The sequence below is a fragment of the Drosophila gunungcola genome, unplaced genomic scaffold, assembly GCF_025200985.1.
Source record: "Drosophila gunungcola strain Sukarami unplaced genomic scaffold, Dgunungcola_SK_2 000153F, whole genome shotgun sequence".
Taxonomy (NCBI): Eukaryota; Metazoa; Arthropoda; class Insecta; order Diptera; family Drosophilidae; genus Drosophila; species Drosophila gunungcola.
In genome coordinates, this window is record NW_026453314.1 from 89,694 (window position 1) to 110,552 (window position 20,859).

The following is a 20,859-nucleotide window of genomic DNA, read 5'->3' on the forward strand; positions in this document are numbered from 1 at the left end:
TTCAAATAACAAAAAAAATAATACCTTCTGTATTATATAATAAAAGTCCGATGATATTTTATTTTTATTCAATTATACTTACAAATTAGAGTAGGTACATTAAAATGACTTTGATTTATTTTATTTTATTCGTTCAATTCATTTTTGCTATTTTTGGGTTGCACATCGATTGCAGCGTTGTCAATCGCCTGACAACCAACTTTCCGTATAGATTGAAATAGATATAATAGATATTTATACATAGAACTACATACAGCTAGCGAAGGGAAACCCGCGAAAATATCAGAGATTGCTAAAAAAAAAAAAATAAAAAATGCGAATGTTTTCGAGGATATAATCTAGGGGTAGCTCCATCCACTCTTCCTTTGGTTCTCTGTCCTCATGGTTACTCATCATGGTCCTCTGCTATTCGTCTCTCATTAAAGCTACCAAATGCGAAAATACTCTAACTGTGATTCGGGATCGGATCTTCCAAAGACTTGGCCCTATAAACTAGGTTGCATCCTCGGGTGGCTGAAGGGGCGGCCGGGAGGGGGGGGTAAATATATTACAACAGGTAGGGGGGATGAGGGTTGACCTTTTCCCTTGACCTCGGCCTTGACCTCTATCTGGGCGAGGGCGACATCGTGGGTTTCGCTGTGGGTCGTTGCAGTGCAGCCGCCGTCGGGGCTGCCGTCACTATCGTGTTGACCTGTGATGTGTGGTGAATGGTGAATGGTGTATTGTGTATTGTGGGTGGTGCAGGTGGTGGGTATGATTTAGTTGCAGTAAGGTGAAATGTGGTGAATCGTGTGGTGTGGTGTTGTGTGGTGTGGTGAAGACAAGAGAGAAGCTCGATTACATGTCTAAACGAGGTGAGTTGCGATTTACTTTGGAATTTCCATCGATTATCTCCACGGGTTCCGCCGGCACAAAAGCGGACAGTCCCATCAGTCCAAAAATGTCCGGCGTATAGTTTCTCAGCTGTGACGAACTGGTGGGCGTGGCCGACTTTACTTCACCTGCTAATTGAGGCAGACAGTAATCAGAGACAACAAAGAGTTAGTATAGAATACTGAATTCCTATCTATAAGAAAAGTACCCCAAAACAGCAGCTTTCCGTATGTTTTAGAATATGCGTTATGAGCACTTACTTAATTCAATTTACATCTTTACATTATGGAACAACAAATATATATGTTCATGTGTTAACTATAACTAGATAATTTTTAGTTTTTGGCTCTTGGTCTTACTATCTTACCGAAAAAAGTTATTACAAAAAAACTACATTGTTTTATATTTTAAGAAAAATTTAAGGTTTGGTTGCAAAGGAATGGAACAAAATATAAACATTATTTTATATTTGACTTTGTCATTATATTATTTATATCATTTAGATTTAAAGCTGCGCAAAAAAATAAATCGTAATCATTATGGTCGCTAAACATTATTTTTGTATTTTATTTTGTTTAATAATAATTGATTTTATTAATTAATGCATTTTATCGCGTTACTTTATTTATTAGAACATGCTAATTATTTGCAAGCGAAAAAAATTACAGCTGAAATATAATAAATAAAAAAAACAAACATAAGTCATGATAATTGCGGATTAAAAAACGTAACCCTAATGGTATAGTTCAATTATTAATACCGCAAGGTATTAATTCGAAAAACAAAACAAAAAATATGGCTAATTTCGGTACCTGCTTTAAACAAAAATATTTTAAGTAAATTGTATTTACAGTCAAATGAGGACGTTACAAAAAATAACACTATTTACAAAAAGAACTTCAGATAGTATTAAAGTATAAGTATTAATTCAAGACTAAATAATATATATATACTTTTTAGATTTAATTTCTAAAACTGTAGACTAAGGCCTTATTGTTAAACCACATAAGATTTATTTTGATAATTTCGTGGTATCGTGTAACAATAGTTTAGTTTTTCTGACCATTTCTTTTTACCAGTGTATACCTAAGGATCTGCCACATTTACCTGGAGTGGGCCGCATCCGTGGAAACCGCGGCGCTGGCGTCTGGTAAACGGGTCTCGGAGCAGAGGCGGAGGCCTCGTGGCGATCCCGGTCCCGAACCCGATGCTCCTGCTCCTGCTCCTGCTCCTGCTCCACTGGGTGGTGCTCCTGGTGGCGCGGCTGTGGCGTGACCACATAGACCTTCTCGTTGGTCTGCGGCAGGATGGCCACCTGGGCCTGTTTCCACAGCTCCTTGGGCGCCGGCGTGCTGCGCACATAGAGCGGAGCCACCGCTGTCGTTGTGCTGGGTGGCGGGGTGGTGGTGCTAGTGGTAGTGCTGGTGCTACTGCTGGTCATGGCCGCGGTGGATCTCGGCCGCTGCTGGGCATCGTAGTAGTCGAAGTGCAGACGATTGTCCTCGATGGGCTGGAAGCCCTTCGCGCCGCGCTCGCCCAGCAGATGCAGTTGCTCCAGATTGTTGATGGAGGTGGACAGATCGCCGGCATCGGTGGGTGGCGCGGCACCCAGCTCGAAGCCCTCGCCCCGCGTGGTCTTCGACTGGCGCTGAAAACTGTGGTGGTGTTGGTGGTGGTGTTGTTGTTGGTGGTGGTCTCTCAATGCAGTGGGCGATGGTGTGGTGGTCGTCGTGGTGGTGGTGGTCAGATACTCGGAGGGTATGTGCTTGGATCTGCCCCGAATGGTGGGCGTGCTGGGCCGATGGGACAGGGAGTTGTACTCCTGCTCCGTCCATCCATCGATGTTGTGCTGCAGCCGTGAGATGTCCACGCCCAATCCCTGGCCGGGCAGCAAACGCTTCGTCTCCCGCTCCCGCTTGAGCAGCTCCCTCAGGTTGGAGGCCAGAATCTTGGTCAGGTATTTGGTGGTGCGTCGCGAGTTGGGTGGCAGTGGTGGTGCCGTCACGGTGGCTGTGGCTAGTTTCGACTCCTGCTGCTCGTGTGGCTCCTCCTCCAGGTCGTTGCCATGGTGAGGATTCTGATTTCGATTGTGATAGTGATTCTGGTTCTGCTGGGGATTTGGTTGCGGCTGTTGGTGGTTCAGCTGCCTTGAGGGCGTCCAGCTCTCGAAGGGGCGTGGTCGCTGCTTGGTGGTATAGGGTATGATCACCTGCTGCGGACTTGGCGGTGCCATGCCGGCAAACTGTCCACTGGCATCGATGGCGCCGTATGTGGAGGTGGGCGTCGGTGGCTGTGTGGGCGTGTACATCTGGCTGAGACGGAAGCCGAGATCGGCGGGATCGCGGGTGAAGGGTCGCCCACCCCCCACTCCTCCTCCTGCTCCTGCTCCTGTCAAGGGGGCGTGGTTAATGGGTGAATCCAGCAGACGCTTGGGCGTTTCCCTGCCCCTTCCGATGCCCTGGCGGTGATGCTGCACTGCAGCCAAATGGTTGTTCAGCTCAATGACAGGTGACGCTGGTGGCGCAATTGTCGTCGTAATGGGTAAATCCGTAGTGGTGCTGTACGTTAGGGTGCTCGTCTCCTCCTGGAATTGCTCGGCATAGTAGAAGGATTGCTCCTGCTCCTGTTCCTGTTCCTGCTCCTGCTGCAATTGCTGTTGGGAGGAGGCCGCTGGGTAGTTATCCGCCGCCGGTGGCTGTGTGGTGGTCTCCGCAAACTGCCCAATCTCCGTGAGCAGCTGCGAGGCGGGCAAATGCTGATGCAGCTGGCCACTGCTCAGATCCTCCAGCTGGTAGCGCACTGTACTGATGTCCGGCTGCGCTTCCCGCTCGGCATTGACCTGCTGACCACCCAGATCGATGGCATGCGACTGCACGAAGGTGGCCGGGTACTCCACGGAGGTCACGAAGTCCGTCACCTGGTGGCTCTGCACGATCTCGAAACTGGAGGTGCTGGGGCCTGGAGGGGCAGGAGTTGCCAGTAGTGGTGGGGAAACTGGCACTGGTCTCACCTCCGACTGGGCCACCGCATTCTCCTTGGGCGGATGAGGATGAGGATGGGGATAAGGATGGGGATGAGGATGCGGATGAGGCGATGGCACCGGCCGGAAGGGCTGGGCATTGTACAGTGGGGGCAGTGGCACCACCAAGGGCAGGAAGACACTCTGTCCGGAGCCTTGAAGGAATTGCACCGCCCGCTGACGTTGCTGCGAGGCCTGGGCCAGCGGTTGTTGCTGCTGCCATGTTGCATGTTGCTGCTGGGGATGCTGCAGCAGTTGTTGTTGTTGTTGCTGCGGGTGATGTTGCTGCTGCTGCTGCTGCGGCAGATGCTGCAGTTGCTGCTGCTGCACTTGCAGCTGGCTGTTGAGCTGCTGCGGATGCAACTGCTGCTGCTGACCCACCATGGGCACCCAGGGATACTTGTTGCACAGGCTGCAGGGCTTGCCGCCCGCATCGAAGCCACCTGCAGCTGGCTTGGGATAGGCATAGCTCAGCGAGTTGCTGGCCCCCAGTTGCTGATCCTTGGGCGATGATCCGCCGCCACCCAGGCCAAACCATCTGGCCACACGGGTCATGAAGCCAGTGGCCTCGGGAGTGGCAACTGGAGCCACTGGAGCAACGGAAGGTGCCACCGCCGAAGGAGATCCCGCTCCAGCGTGCGTTAATCTCTGGGGAATGGGCAGTGGTGGCGGCACCAGATGATCCGCCGGTTGGGCCGGCAACGCCGATCTACCAATCCTCTCCTGGGATTGCGCCGCGGACAAGGCCAGCCAAGACGCCAAAATCAGGGTGACAAGACCAAGACCCAAATGGAGAGCCTGCAATGGAGAGAAAGAGAGGGCCATTCCAATTATCTGCCAAATTTCACTTTCCATCTCATAAATCCCGGCCAGACGCCAACGCTTTTAATTTATAGAGAGCAGGCGATCCGGTTGCGGACTGAGATGAAAGATGTGCCACCAGTCCAACAGTCCACCAGTCCACCAGTCCACCAGGCAAGCCAATCCGGTTCACTTTTCGCGGACTTGAAGTTGACACTTGGCAAATCAAGAAATGCCAGGGAATAAAAGAGCAATTATTTGACAAGGTCGAGTGAAAAACTTTCCAGTAACACGGATATTTACTTTAATACTTTTTTCCAAAATGAAATTATCAATGTGTATAACCCAAAAAACAAAATGTCTTTACATTTAGGAACAGTAAGCAGAAAGATGGTCCTAAAACATATATAATATTTTGGGAAAAATAATAACAAATGACTTTTTCGGATGTACCAAGTATAGATACACTTTTCTAAGATACAACCGTTTTTACTGTTCTCCAATATCACGGATATTTAAAACTTTGAACCATTTTTCCAAAATGAATACATGAATTTATGCACACACAAAACAAAATGTCCTTACATTTTAAAATAATGAGCTGAAAAATTAGTGTTACACAAATTTTTTCGGAAGAATAACTATACAAATAGCCTTGTTTTGGTTTTCTTAAACTTTTATACTTTTTTCCAAAATAAATTGATGAGTTTGTACACAAAAAACAAATGTCTTTGCATTTAGGAATAATGGTTTTTTTTGGTTGTAGCAGGTATAGATAGGATACAACTGTTCTTGGCCAAAAAAATAATTTTTTAAGCTTTGCAGAAAGTTGACCCACACCTGCACATCCCAGCTAATAATTTGATCAATTTAAACAAAAGTATATAATACCTTTAGAATTTTGTTTTCTAAATCTAGAAAAATCGAATGAGTAATTTTTGCCATGGAACAATTACCCTTAAGATTTTCAGAAGCTCTTACAACCTTTCCGAAAGAGCTAAACAACAATAACAAATCAATATCAGATATTTTGGGTGACGATAATGGCTTTTAAATGGAAAGTCTTCCACGAACTGATTATTCCAGCACAAACAAACTGACTAAGCCATAAAGTATGTAGTCGCGAGATAAAAAACCAATTATCAGATAGTGATGGGGAGGGGGAGGGGGAGAGCTTCTTTATGGATGAGCATAAACAAAAAGAAACGTTTTCCGCTTACAATTTAATAATTTGGCAAAGGAAAAATTTGGAAACTATTTTAATAATTTTTACTCAAAGAACTTTAAATCGTATGACATTCATGCAATAGGGAATAGGTAGTAGAAAGAATATAAGAGATCTTATTAAAATTTAGAATCCATGGCAACTTTAAATACTTCTGATGGCAATAAAAACATGTTTTCCGGACACATTTCTATCAACAATTGGGATTGAGAATCGGCACGAACGCCAAATGGAAGCCACTTTCTCCAGGTGAGTCGGGCTGTTTGGGTTGGTCGAGTGGGGCTGGGTCGGTGGTCACTTGTCCAAATTGGTAATTAGCCAAGATAAGTGGAGGCCAGCTACTGGCCATCTACCCCTCATTCCCCCCTATATTCCTCCACACACTCCACACACCGCAACAAAATATGAAAAAAACCCCAAACAAAACGAAATAAATCTCGGGTGATGACTTCCTCCCCACTCATGTGCATCTCTAAACGACAATTTGCCATTATTTATGGCCATTATTTTCGTCCGTTGATTTATTGCCAGCTGGGTGCACTGCATCCTATCCGATACCGTCCGATCAATGGTCATTGCTGAGCCACCCCCTTCCAAGGTCGGGCGAAGTTCAACAGATATCTCGGAAAATTGTGGGAAGCGCGTTCGGATAATCACCCGAAAAATTTATAAGAGTGGGAATTGAGATACCGACCTCTGGAATCAACAATTTCGTTTTTTTGAAAAACTTTAAAATATAACACAACATCTTAATTTCCTTTTCATGTCCTTTTTATTTAATATTGGTTGGAATTTGGTCAAAAATAAATGAATAGTAAAAAAATAATTGTGTAACAATTTTGTGCAGCTGACGACCTAAACTGTCAATCTCCAATCGAAAAAAATTTTTTTTTCATAATTTCCGCACATTTTTACTTTGTTAACTTTTTGTGAAAATTGGCCAAAAACAAACTATTTTTCACTCTTCAAGTGATGCTGATATATATATATATATAATAGAATATAGAATATATATACTTTATATGGTCGGAAATGTCTCCTTTACTGCGATGCAAACTTCAGACTAAAATTACAATACCCTCTGCAAGGGTATAACAAATTTTAAGTTTGCTGTTTTTAAGTTTGTTTTTTAGTTCTTCGACATATAGTTATGGTTGAATATTTTAGAACTACGGTTTAAATTTCATAAAAATTAATACAAATATTTAAAAAAAAACTTTTTTTTTTATAAATTTAACTTTTCTATTTTGTAAATTTGTTTAAAAATTCTTTTTGACTTCCTAATAATTTGGCAGTTTAGAATTACGCTTATAATTTTATTAAAATCGGAAAGCGAGATCATATTGCTGCCATAGGAACTATCGAATAATTAAGCTGAAAATCATCATAGCTTCAATGTTTTTAAACATTTACGCAAGTGATTTAATGTTTTCAAGAATAATTTTTGATTCCTTTCTTGTTTGTTAAAAAAGTCACAAATAACAGAACAGTATTTTTAATGTGTAAAAATCGAGAAAATAAAAAAAACAAAAAACCTGTAACATTTTTCTAAGATTTAATTAGGTTATAAACAGGTTGTTATCTTGAAAAGAAATCGAGAAGAGATTCACTTTGAATTTTATTCACCTCTTGACGCAAAGCGAAACTGCCCCTAGCCCTTGATTTTAGCAATTTCCCAATTTTCCCAGTTTCCCAGTCTCCCAGTGAGCCGGCAACTAATTATGTGAAAATGAGCTCTCATTAATGTAGAGTTATCAATAAGCAGCCAAAAACGGAGACAGCCGAGGGAGCCAACAATGGGCGTTCACTTTCCCATAATTATTATTATTTTATGTGTTTATTCAGCTCGGCTCTTATTTGGGATACTTCCACGTACAGCTTCAAAGTCGAAGCCCAAGCTCGGGCAGAAGCAGAAGCTGCGACTCAACGTAATTCAATTAAGCCCGCATCAAAACAAAGCCAGATCCGCGGGGGCCACTAATGCCACTACGACCACCAACACCACCACCACCACCACCACCACCACCACCACCACCACCACCACCACCACGACCATTGCCAGTGCCACTCAATCCCAATCCCACTCCGCTGGAATCCACCTCGTCCACATGGCGATGTCGCTGGGTTGGCAATAAATCGAGGTCGCCGCAATTTGAAAAGAAAGTGAAATTCTGCAACTGTTGGCAAACAGCCGAGCAGCTGACGGATGGAGGAGTCGGGTCTTACACTCAGAAAATTAAGCTAGAACTATATAATTTACGGACTGAAACTTTGGACAACTTGAATTTAATTTGTTAAATGGAAATAGACCAGCGCTGCAAGCATAAGCTTATTGTTGTTGCGCTAGTCACATTGACATAGTATTAGTCAATTCATTAAAGCAAATCCTTTAAAGTTAACAATTTTCAATCACAGAGTTATAAATTTGCAAATTAAATTCTTATAATACCTATAAGCGTTTTTTTTTTTTTTTTTTTTTTTTTTGTATCTAAATATTGTACAAAAAAATAATAGCATTTATTTGTATAGAACTAATTTAAGAAAACTTAGCTTAACTAATTCTACAATTTAGGCAATCGAAATTTAAAATAATTTAAATGTTTAAAACTTGTAAAACTGATAGACCATTCGATAAATTGACTCCTAGACAGTACTCTCAATCAGTACTTCCAGCTTAACCAACGAAAATTGTTATAAACTCACGATTGTTAAAAATCCTTAAGACATCACTACAAAGGATTATAGTAATAATATAATTAGCACCCATGCCACAGACTTTTGGGCAGTAATTTCGTATTGTTTATGGTATGCCAATGCAGCTATGTGAGTTTTTGCTAGTTCATCAAATTTTAAGAACAAAAATGTATATACATTTTTATTTATAAAGTACTATTTTCAAAAGAATCTTTAAAAACATTTAAAAACGTATACCTTTTGTATACTTAATTAAGGGCTTTAGATATGTGGAATTAATTTTGTTTGAAAGCTATGTGTGCCTTGAACTGCTTTTAGATTTTTGGGAGGTTCGTTTCAACAAAACTTTTTAGCAGCACAGATGTAAATATATTTTTTAATAAACTTACGTCTGTGTTATATGCAAATCGTATTGTTTGTTCTTCTGGAAGTTGTCTTTTCGCCAAGTGAAGTGCCACTTAGAGTCTGGGTTTGGGTCTGGGTCTGGATCTGGTCTGGCTGCGACTCTCGGAACTCTGGGAACTTGCGGCGACAGAGCCCAAAACTCGTTTCGTGTCGATAATAAAAACAGCTCCAGCCGCCGGAGAGGATCTGTGGCCGCCACATGCAACCTTGGCTTTGCACTTGAAAATGGCAAACAACCCATAGGGTTTGACAAATGGCATGGGAAATTGGAGGGGTTGAGGGCTGAGGACTGAGGACTGAGGACTGAGGTTGGTATGGATCTGCACGCGATCCAACAATGTGCTTGGGAATCTTTTTGGGGGCAAATAACCAAACCGCAATTGTTGGCTCGTCATCACATACATATGAGAGACCAAGCGACCAAGCGACCGACAGACCGACCTCCCGCCTTTCAGCTGCATCTTCGCTCCTCTGCGGCTGTGCAGAAAGTGAAATTGTCGATAAAACTCGGGAGGCTTTGGCTTCGGCTTGGGCTTTGTGATGAGGGGTGTATTAAAATAAAAGAAAAACGCAACAGCAACAAAAACTGTCACAGCACAGAGGCACTAGGTTTTCCAAACAGCAACAGCAACAGCAACCACTGCCTGAGTGCTTGCAGCAATATTTCACTTCTGCCCAACAAAAGCCAAAGAAATTAATTATGAAAATATACTCATATCGCATGCGCCGTTGCAAATATTGCTGCTAAAGAAAAGGAAAAGAAAACAGGCAGAAAAAAAAAAAACACAAAAACAAAAACAAAGTAATGACAACAACAAATGCCTTTTTATGGGCCGCAAGTCGTCAACCGCCAACGGACGTGGCGTTGGAAAATGCAGATGGATATGGATACGGCAATGGAGATGGCAGCTATGCCCCCAGAAATGACCCCCCATGAAAATATGCATTCATACTTATTGGCTCTCCGAATCACAGCTGGGCAATGGACATGCTCATCCTGGGGAAAAACCAGGAAAATAATGCAACAATGTTTGATAATTCGGTGAGATCATCCAACTTATCCACTCTATGGTTGCATTAAAGATTTAGATAGATTTTGGTCATTCGGGTAGGTTTTCAATAGACAACAGTAAACATGTCGATTAGATTGTTTCAAAAACTAACTTTTATATTCTGAAGTCGGGGCATAGTGATGCTCTGTGCATTATTTAATCTTCTATCTATAAGCATCTTTTCATATGATTTGTGTAAATACCTATATTTAAAATAAAATTTACAAATGAATTCAACCAATTTTTTGTATGGTTTGGTGACCCCGTCCAAGCCATGTCCTTCTGTGCATGATTATAATTTAATCCTCTATAAGTTTACTAAACCATTTCTTAGCCACCATTGTACATTTTCAGTGAGCACAATAATTGTGAAACTTTTCTGATGACTTGAATTAAAGTGATGGTAGCATCAGACACCATTTAACTGTCATGTGCAACATCTCTTGCGACAGATCCTAATGCAGTGATTGCATTGCGAGTGCAATTCTATTGTTTACTCAATCTTCCCGAGATCGTGACACCTTGGCACCTCCTCCCCATCGATCCATTTATCTACTCCATTAAATGGCGCCCAACGTGGGGCTATCACTTTCGCTTCGTTTTGCTGATCTTTGCTTTTCCAGGCAATGCAAAAACGTTTTCCGCATTTACGTTGGCCTAGTCATCATCAACATCATCGTATGGGTCTTCGTGGCGGAAATGTCTGTTGTGGTTTCTGTTGCTTGGACCAGGCGACAGGTGCGAAGATTTCAGCCCTTTCTTGGCGACAACTTTTTCCAAATGAGATGGCACAAAATGCAATGCAAATGTGGGACAAGCCGACGACAGTCAATAATTAGTTTCACCAATATTTTAGATTTATTAATCTTCTGGCCACTTACAACTCAAATTGTAATTACGAATACTTACGAAGCGACTTTAATCGATGAATGGACTTATCTCGCTGTCTGTCAGCATTTTCATGGGCCGACAGGTGACTGTCGAATACGTTATACGAATGCTATCAGATGGCCCGCGAATAATGCGAAGTTTTATATACTTAATTACCTGATAAGTTTTTGTTAACGCTGGGCAGGAAATTGATATGGAAGCGGTAGTGAGCGACTTATTTATACCCGTAGCTAGTTATTGATATCAGTTAAGGACCTTGCAGGTAAACGCAACATATTTTTTTTTTGGTATTTCAAGTAATACGCAGCTTTTATTTGTATTATTTAAAAGTTAAGTGGTAATTATTATTCGGCATTCGTTTAGAAAGTTAATATATTTTATCTATTTCAAACCTCTAATTTGGCTAATTGTTAATGATAGATTCTATTTTTCGGTGTAAATTATCTTAAGTGTGAAATTTACGCCAATAAATCAAGTTGCCCAATTACACTATGCAACCATTCATTAATGCAGCCAAAAATATGATGGCTTTACTTCGTGTGACATGAAAATTGCACACGTAGATTCGCTGCCAAGTGGTCAAGTGGCCATTGGCCTTGTCACGACCCCAGATTCACTCGAATGTGGATAATTCATGGAGCTGGCTAATTTGATTAGCTGCGCCTGCCACGCTCAACTGCGATTGCGGATCAAGTTGGACTCTGGGCACTGGGATGTGAATGTGACTGTGAACGTGAATGTGGAAGCATACTACATCTGGAGACCAAGAAAATGCAAAAGACATTTGCGAAATGTCTGTCATGGCTGATGCCTATATAATTGTGCGATGAGCAATGCGCAACTGCTGCGATGATGATAATGATGATGTATGTATGTTCGTACTCAAGTACTCGACGCAATGCGGAATCGCCAGCAATTGTGACAGCACGCGAGCAATTAACAAGTTTCCACCCAGCATTTGTCGCATAACCCGATGGCTCCACATTCACCAATCGTCATTATAAACAAATTAGTGCATTGCCCGATCTGACGATCGAACGTAACCGACTTTGCATAATAGCTATCTACCGCTCCATCTAGCCAATCCAATCCAATCCAATCCAATCCAAGACCCCATCCCAATCCCAATCCCAATCCCGATCCCGAGTCCCGGAAGACCGCAGTCGATCATTGTGGTGTTTTGCCCGTCTGACGGCATCAGTTACCACTTTCTGACTTTCTGCTCCCTGACTTACGCACAATGTCCCACGGCTATAATGTATATGCATATGTGCACGAAAAAAACAAGGAAGGATGAAACTGTTAACAAACTGGGTATCAAAAAAGGTTTGTTTGACCAAATATTTATTTACCCTACAAACAAACCCCCCCTACACACAATAAATCATTGATATGACTGCGATATGATAGAGATCAAAAAAAGTTATTTTTTAAACAACTTTGCTTTTGGCATAAAATAAAATCGAAGTTTGAAGTACCATCTAGATTTTGTGAACACGCAAAATTTATAAAATCATTTTATTGAAAATATCTTACAGAAAACAATTTAAAAATAATATTATTTTCTAAGTTATATATATAAATACACTTTTAATGTTCCTATTCTGCACGCTGAGATAAAAAATGCCTAAATGAAAACATTTAAATAGAGTATTTATTTGGTCAAATGCTAATTGATTTTATATTGCTGGTGCGATCATCACGGTTTTTTAACCTCGTTGAGAAGTGTTACTTAAATTAAATTAATTACTTAAATTATACATATTAAAGATGTTTAGTAGCTCTTATTTAGTGTAATAGAACATAATACGAACTCCAAAATTTGCATATTACCCCGGCAAATCAAAACAAAAAGTGCGAAAGATCAAAGACAGATGACAAATTACTCATAAATTAACGAAACCAATCTTAAATCAAGCAGTAAAGCTGGAGAAAAAAGATATGGATGGAGGTAAGTAAAAACCATAATTGGCCAAAGTGGCTGGCAATAAGAGTTGGCAGTGATATAGGTGGGTAGGTAGATATGAATATCCCCCTTTTGATTCCACATATTAGATTTCAGTACGAAGCGCCACGTAGAAGTGCAGTAAAAAGCAGTAGGGACCCGGCATTGTAATAATAATAATAATAATAATATGATAATAGCAAAAGTAATGATTCCCAAGATTGCAAGCATAATCGGCGCATTGTGGACTTTATTGCTGCCCCTTTCCATTGTCGCTCCACTCACCCACAGGGCTAGTCCGGGTATGCCCCCCGCAACACCACCTCTATATCTCCATATGGGGCTATACCTATATCTACAATATATCTCCGCCGATTCGGTGTGACCGTGTGGAACAATAAGAAAAGCGAGCAAACGAAGGAGAAACAGAGAGAAAAACTCGAAACTTGGAGGAGATGCTCGGGTAAAAAGTGAAAATTTGTCCGCGTCCAAAAATTATGCGCTTTTCACACGCGCACCGAGCTTCGGGGGGCTGGGCAAGAAGGGGGAGGGCCGGTGGCACTCCAGGAGGAGGCGGGGGGGCGTGCCGCTTCACTCTCAACACTTGCGTGTAATTGTCGTGTGACAACGTGAGCTTGACTCCGCCTGGAAACCTTTTTTCCCCATAGAACCGGTCGCTCTGCCTGAAAACCCCTCCACTTTGAGACTTGTGGACCGCCCGCTCGACCGGCTCAGCGTTTGCTTTACTTTTTTGCACGAAATGAGAGGGGGTGGGGGGAGATGGCCGGTATTCCAGCGACCTCCTTGTGGGTTAGCGGGCAATTGAGCCACAGTGGAGCAAGAGTTAGGCTTTTCTCAGTGAACCCTAGCTAAGAAACAGAACCAAACGAAACTTTATCACAATGTCCTGAATTTAAAAGTTTTCATCTAGGTTTTTTTCGTACTTAAGAGATTAATGCTGATTATCTACGTTGTATATTCCTGGTTAATTTCTATAATGTGAGTGTGAAAAGGTACCAACTTGAGCCCTAAAAAACTCAGAAGGAATATCTGGTCATATTAACATAATAAATTTCAAGAAAATTATTTTTTTTTCTTTAATCAATAAAATATAATAAATATTTGTAAAAACTATTATACTAGTAAAAAGAAATATACAAATAACCCTACTTCAGCTTAAGTGTCTGTTGAGAAGTGATTTTAGAAGGCTATGAGGAATACAGCTACTCCTATCCAACTGATTAACTTCTCACCCACCTCAAAATAAGTGCTCATTTCTTAAAAGTCAATAGATCAGTTTCATTTTGTGATGGGATGCTATGATCAATACAATAATATCAATCACCTCACTTTTCCATAGAACTTGGGCCCACTGTGCAACGCCGACGCTGAACTTGGCAGTTGAAATCCGAAATAAGAAAGAAGTCGGCTTAAATAAAAAACTAGCTCGAATGAAAACAAAAGTAAAAGTGGTTGTTGTTGCCGCTGCTCTCATTGTTGTCTTTGACTTGAAGTTCACTTTTGTTTCTAGGCATTTTCCTTTGTTTTTCAACTGCGTGTTGAGTGAGTTTTCTTTGCTCTTTATTTTCTTTTTTTTTTTGTCGGGAGGGGCTGCGGGGGTCAGTCATAAAAATTCGAGCACCTGTCCCCCACCACCTTTTTGTTTTTCAGTTTTTTCAGTTTTTTAGGGTTTTTTTTTTGGTTCATGCGGTAATTAAGATCGTTCGCTGGCCTAAGTGACGCCAATTAAGTTACGTTGGTCAGCCGGAGAAGAGGAAAAGAGTTCGTCTTTGACTTTTAGCTGCGTCCCTTTATTTATTTATTATTTTACCTGCATTTTCTCACTGTTGGCTTTTCTCGTTTCGTTATGCAAGTTCTGCAAATGGTGCTCGGGGAAATCTAGACGTACCGCCGTGTCTGTGGGAAAAAGGAAAAGCCCATCTTCTTTTGCTGCCGAAAACTGGCAGCTTGCAATTATGAAAGTCGGAGGCTGAGACCGTGTCACATAAATAATCTGACACTCTTCGTGGGCTGTTAAAATTGAAGTGAAATTGCAACTGATTATTTAAAACTATAGTCATTTGGTTTTTGTCTTCACATTTTTCCCTGCCCCACAAAGCAGAGAGATAAAAAATTTAATTATAATTAAGTGTGGCTGCGGCCGGCAAAAGCGATGGTCGAGACAGATATTATATTGTTTTGTTCGGCTCGTTAATTGCCAGCCATTGCCTTAATTGGCCCACTGTGCCGCGCATGTAACACATGGCGTATGCGTAATCTGCTAATCATATATCTCACATATATTTCTCATAATTCGCATAACTGCTCTCGTTTAGTCGATCTATTATACAATTGAGCGGGCGGCCTGAGATCGGAAAACCATTGTCGCGAAATGTAAATTTCTGATTAATGGAAATTTGCATAAAAGGTTTCAATTTCTCTTCTTTTTCTTTGTACACCCAAACGGAAGCCCAGAAATGTACTTTCGCAAATTTAAACGGAAGCAAGTGAGTTGGCAATATGCTTAGCCGATTGGGCGGAAAAAGAAAGCAAAAATCGTTGAAACAAAGTATATGTAGACCTAAAATTGGGTGTTGTTAAATAATCAGTCTGAATTAGTTTCTATTTTAGATCAACAAACACTTAAATTATAAGAAAAATAACTCATAAAAAAATTTGCCAGCTTCAGAAAGGACATTGAAATCGCAACTCACAAAGAAATGCTGTTAAAAACTGTGCTTAACCAACTTTTTGTGAATTTAAAGAGGAATTTAAATTTGCATTTTGGCTACTCTCATAAAGATCAAATACTTTTGATGTTAAAATCGACACTTGAAGTATTTTGTATCGTTAAACTATCGTTGATTATATTCATCATCAAGTTTTAATATCATATTTATTATAAATAATAATAATAAAAGTACATTTTTTTGGCTGATTTTATACCACTTCGTAAATACATAACACTGTGCAATATTTTAAGAGTTTTGAAGTAAATCCGCAGTATTGACATTCTAAATAGACAAATGTTCTTTAAACCATTAAATTATATAACAAATGTTATTATCACCCTATTTCCAGGGCAACAAAAAAAAAACTATCCCCGTTAAAAAATCGGCACAATGCCTAAGATCAAAATAATAATAATTTCTAAGACTTCATAATGAACGGGACATATGAAATATTTTTTAAAGCTTTTTAGTTGTTACAAATAAAATTGTATTCAAAATCTCAAAGTTGCCTAGCTAAGTCAGAGAGAAACCAGATAATGGGCCTTAAATAAACAGTTTCAATTAACACCCTCAGAATCTGAAGTTAAAACTACAGCTTATATTTTCCATGTTGCACTGTGTAATTGAAATTGACATGTAATAAACTGCACTTATCACGACAGCCGATAAATTAGAGGGCTGGGTAGTGCAAATTGAACCGTTTTCCCATTGCGTTTTATTGGGCCTCCTCCGGGGCTGAAAATGCACTTGCCGTGAATTCGGTAATTATGTGAATTAGTGCCTCCTCTTTCACGCCCCGCTGGCTAGTTTTATTTTCTACTTAAAGCGTTGACAGTTGGCTTCGGTGAATTGAGGTGCCATCATCATCATCATCATCACCATCAGCATCATCAGCACTGGAGCACCATCATCATCATCTGCATCGATTATGCAACGGCGGGAAGAGGCGCATTAGCCAGTCATTGACACCTTAACCCTTCGCAGGTCCAGTGGTCAGTGGTCACCACATTAGCATGCCTGGCTGCTTATTGGTTTTTACGATGCATGGCACAAAACATAAAAATAACTCAATAAAAAGTACCAAAAAAAAAATGACAAAAAATAAACTATAAGGAATAAAGAGTGTGCCGCCTCATAAAATGTAATTCAACAATTACACAATGGGAATTGCCATGGTGTTTTTGGTATGTACAATGTACAATATGCGATATGATGATATATTTAACTGGGCATCGGCCATTGGGTGGGTGCCTAAAGACAATACCATTTCTGCACAACATTTTCGGGGCTGTTACAATTACGTGTATATGCTATATAATACCCATATTCGTCTATATTCGTCATGCATCTCGCATGGTTACCCCCTCCTCTGAAAAATAATATAACAAAAAAGCGGGGCGAAAGACAAAACGCGAAACACACTCTCTTTCGATTTTCGATTTCAATTACAATGCGAACACCACAATTACAATTGAAATGCACTCGGCGCACCTGTTACGCGTGTTGCCTCAACTTACCTCAACCAAACCGAACCGAGCCACCCAATTGGCCGTGTGTAATACCCGTAAACTCGTACACTTAGGCATCATACGAGTAATATTTTCTGGCTCTTGCGCAATCGATCTTCCCCAACGATTTGGCCGTGATCGGCATGCCATAGTTCCCATTTCCATTCCCGTGCTTACACAGATCCATCAAAGATCGCCGGATGACAAGGTGCGTAATGATCCAGGGGGCTAATTATCCCCGGGCTAATCCCAAGGGGCCATGGGAAAGGGCACCATTTCAATGATTCAGTACTTTATTATTTCTTTATTGTTATTGGAGCACCGGCATCACGATCTCTATTTTTGTGCCATCAGTTTGGCAACCCAATGATCTGGCCAAAGATCAAAGCGAGCAGATTGATTAATTGGGCATTTTGTTGCGATCAATGAGCAATTTGCAGCCATTGCTTTTCATGGATAAATAGGGTTATTGGATAATAGGGCATTATGAACATTGAGCGACGTTGTCCTTTAATTTGTTACACGGCATTTGCTTGTAATTTCCTTTTTTTATTTACCTACTTATAATTAAACTTTAAGATGTAGAATTTCTTGAATTGTAGAAAGAATGTATGTATTTACTCCACGTCAGGTACTGCACATAACAATGTTGATGTTGTTCTTAAGTCAAACAAGAAGGAAAGCAAACTTCGGCAAGCCGAAGTTCATATACCCTTGCAGCTATTGCATTAATTAAATACTTTTGAAAACATTTAAATTATGATTTACTTGAGTATGTGCTAAAAAAAAAAAATGTAACTATGATGATTTGCAGCTCTATTATTAGATAGTTATTTTATATATTTTTATTATTTTTATGGGAGCTTTATGATACAGTCGTCTGATCTTGATGAAATTTAAACCGTAATTCTAAAATATTTAACCATTACTATATGTCGAAGAACTAAGAAAAAAATTAAAAAACAGCAAGTAATAATTTTTTTTTTTATTTTTTCGATTGTTCCTATGGGAGCTATATCCTATAGTCGTCCGATCCGGCTCTTTCCGACTTATATACTACCTGCAATAGAAAGACAACTTTTGGGAAAGTTTCATGCAGATAGCTTAAAAACTGAGAGAGTAGTTTGCATATAAACGGACGGACAGACGGACGGACAGACAGACGGACATGGCTAGATCGACTCTACTACCGATGCTGATCAAGAATATATATACTTTATAGGGTCGGAAACGTCTCCTTCACTGCGTTGCAAACTTCTGACCTCTGCAAGGGTATAAAAATAAGTAGGTAGGAATTTACACGAAAAAAATCTATTCTATGTACACGACTTTGAAAATTCTAATTTTTAATTTGTATTTAATTTAAGAATTTACATATTTGGAAACATTTTACTTAGCTAAAATTAGGTTTTAGTCTCAAAAAAAGTATTGAATTTTAAAACCCACTTTAAGTTTATCATAATGATGAGAAAGTAAATAAATAAATATTTTTCCATTAAACTGCCATTTATCTCTAATAAATTTGTTTAATTTTAAAGATATTAAAACTTTTTTTTTTCTTCTTTGTTTAATGAAGCTAGTTCAAATCGGTACTACTTAAATGAAAAATAAATACATATCCTTTCTGAATTAATATAATAGAATATATAATATTAAAATTTAGTGCTTAACGTCTTAAAATTTTAAACAATTTATTGAACCAATAGCAACCTTTTCTTGCTTCTGAATCCAAGATAAATGGTAAGGCAAAAAACTCGTTAGAACTTTCATGTGAGACTGATCTTATTTAAATCTTTCAAGTTTTTTGTCCGTTGTATGTATTTCACAATGCCCAAGAGATTTAAGACAATAGAAGTTCTTTATATTCTAGTTTATAAGCAAAGCTAATTAACTAATAAACTGAGAGAGTTTAATATGTATGTCTAGGGGGCATCTGCGCTGATTTCCCTTTCCATTGTCTTCTTTCGCCCATCGAAAGTGTGATATCGAGCCTCAGGCGATGTGCATATAGCCCAAATATGTTATAAAAATTCGAAAAGTCACCGTCCCAGGGAACGAGAATCGCTCTGGTTCCCTCGCTAAAAACCTGACCTACGGACCCCTTCTGCGCTCGTAAACCCGATTCTCGATGGTTCCGTGTGAAGAGTTCTTGGTAATTCGGCTTTGGATTCGCCTTACTGCTTGGCACTTTACTTTCCTACTCGATCTGTGTGGGACTCACCATTTCTGAAGAAGAACTTCGCCTCGCTGAAGGTCGATCCTCCCTGATCCGCTGATTGATTGATCTGGATATTCCGGTGAGTAGGTATCTGGCTTAAGACTGCCGGCTACCTGACCTGCAATTCCTTTGAATTTCTTTTTACTGGCAACACACTCGTCACTCGAACAAAAACGAAACAAAAAATCTGATTGTGATTTTGGCAACTTTTTTGGCACTAAATTTCACTTTTATTGCAATCACCGAAAGAAGGCTGGGATGCTGTGCTGTACACCGAATATATGTGTATATATTGTATTTAATATCACCGACTGGATCTCGAGTCCCAACCGCCGACGAAAAACAACGATCGCTGAGCAACTAAGTGTCGAAGTATCGAAGTATCTGAGTATCTGAATAGAGTATCTGAATCTCTGACTGCACATGCGCGCAGGCGCCCACGAACTGAGCGCTGTCCGCGGAAAATGCGGCAGGTAAGGCGGTCGATGATGAACCGCCGATGAGCGGGAGAGAGTAATAATGCCGCTGGAGAAACAGAGACCAGTGCTGCCACCTTAGCATGTTTCAGGCTAGATCGAGCTTATTTGAAAATGAACTGTAGTGTACAAAAAAATCAATAAATGTTCAGGCATCGATAATTGTAAATGAGACTCGGATAATAAATTAATCATTTCAACATAAATAAGCTTGTTCAACAGGGAGTAACAACAGTCCCTTGACTTCTGCCATGTCTTACATGTCTTATATTACATAAAAATAAAATAAATGAAAGATGAACATATATCATATATGAAATCTGCTTTATTTATACAGTACGTTTTATTAAATGGATTTTAAAATTTAATATTCTTATACAAACAATTTAACATACATAAAACAAGTACATCTTACCCAGAAAAACATCATGGTAAATCCAAGTAATTTCACTTTGAATTTAATATTATTGGTACTGATTTCACCACTAGGGGTGTTGTGTTTAAATCAAAGTGTACAACATTTTCATTTTTATTTTTAGGCATGAACAAATTAAGTTTTAATTAAAAAAATACGAAAACCTTAATTTTCCTATTGGATAAACCAATTGAATATGTAAATCATTACATTACCATGTTTTAAGTTTATTTAAATTAAGTTTTCTCTTAATTCAATTTGTTGAAAAAAAAGCAACTATATTTGTATTGTTTTGTTTAAAATGTTGAATTTAAAACTATTAACTAACATACATTTTTTCGTATGTTTTTTGGATATATCTTGTTTTTCAGCGTTTATTTTTAATTTTAAGCCTTTTTTAGGCTATTTTTATCTAAAATCTAGCTTATGCGGGAGCTCAACACCTGGCAGCACTGACAGACCTATAGAGAGCCAGTCAAAGAGAGAAACTGCCATCGTGACGCGTTCGCTACGTGAGCGGCATCCGCTCAAAGGCAACATGCAAAATGTTGCAAATATCTGTGACAACGACTCCGCCACTGAGGCAATCGAAACTACAGATGGGG

The 20,859-nt window shown here is 40.0% G+C and overlaps 1 protein-coding gene across 2 annotated transcripts; it reads right to left on the reverse strand.

The window, feature by feature from the left end:
- Positions 1-38: 38 nt before the first annotated feature.
- LOC128265754 (histone-lysine N-methyltransferase 2D) lies at positions 39-19,813 on the reverse strand. 2 transcript variants are annotated; one of them, XM_053001960.1, is made up of 4 exons: positions 19,367-19,813; positions 1,981-4,690; positions 871-1,001; positions 39-691 (listed from the first exon to the last, which is right to left on the reverse strand). In XM_053001960.1, exons 1-4 carry the CDS (start codon positions 19,367-19,369, stop codon positions 605-607), a joined length of 2,931 nt encoding a protein of 976 aa, XP_052857920.1. In that variant the 5' UTR covers positions 19,370-19,813; the 3' UTR covers positions 39-604. The 2 variants fall into 2 exon arrangements, with proteins under 2 accessions (XP_052857920.1, XP_052857919.1); XM_053001959.1 differs by having other exon boundaries at positions 871-1,004.
- Positions 19,814-20,859: the final 1,046 nt, after the last annotated feature.

Coding starts and splice junctions, on each gene's coding strand:
- LOC128265754 (XM_053001959.1), bottom strand. Junction 1,005..1,980: donor ACGGATGCGGCCCACTCCAG/GTAAATGTGGCA, acceptor TGCCTCAATTAG/CAGGTGAAGTAAAGTCGGCC. Junction 692..870: donor TAATCGATGGAAATTCCAAA/GTAAATCGCAAC, acceptor CACACATCACAG/GTCAACACGATAGTGACGGC.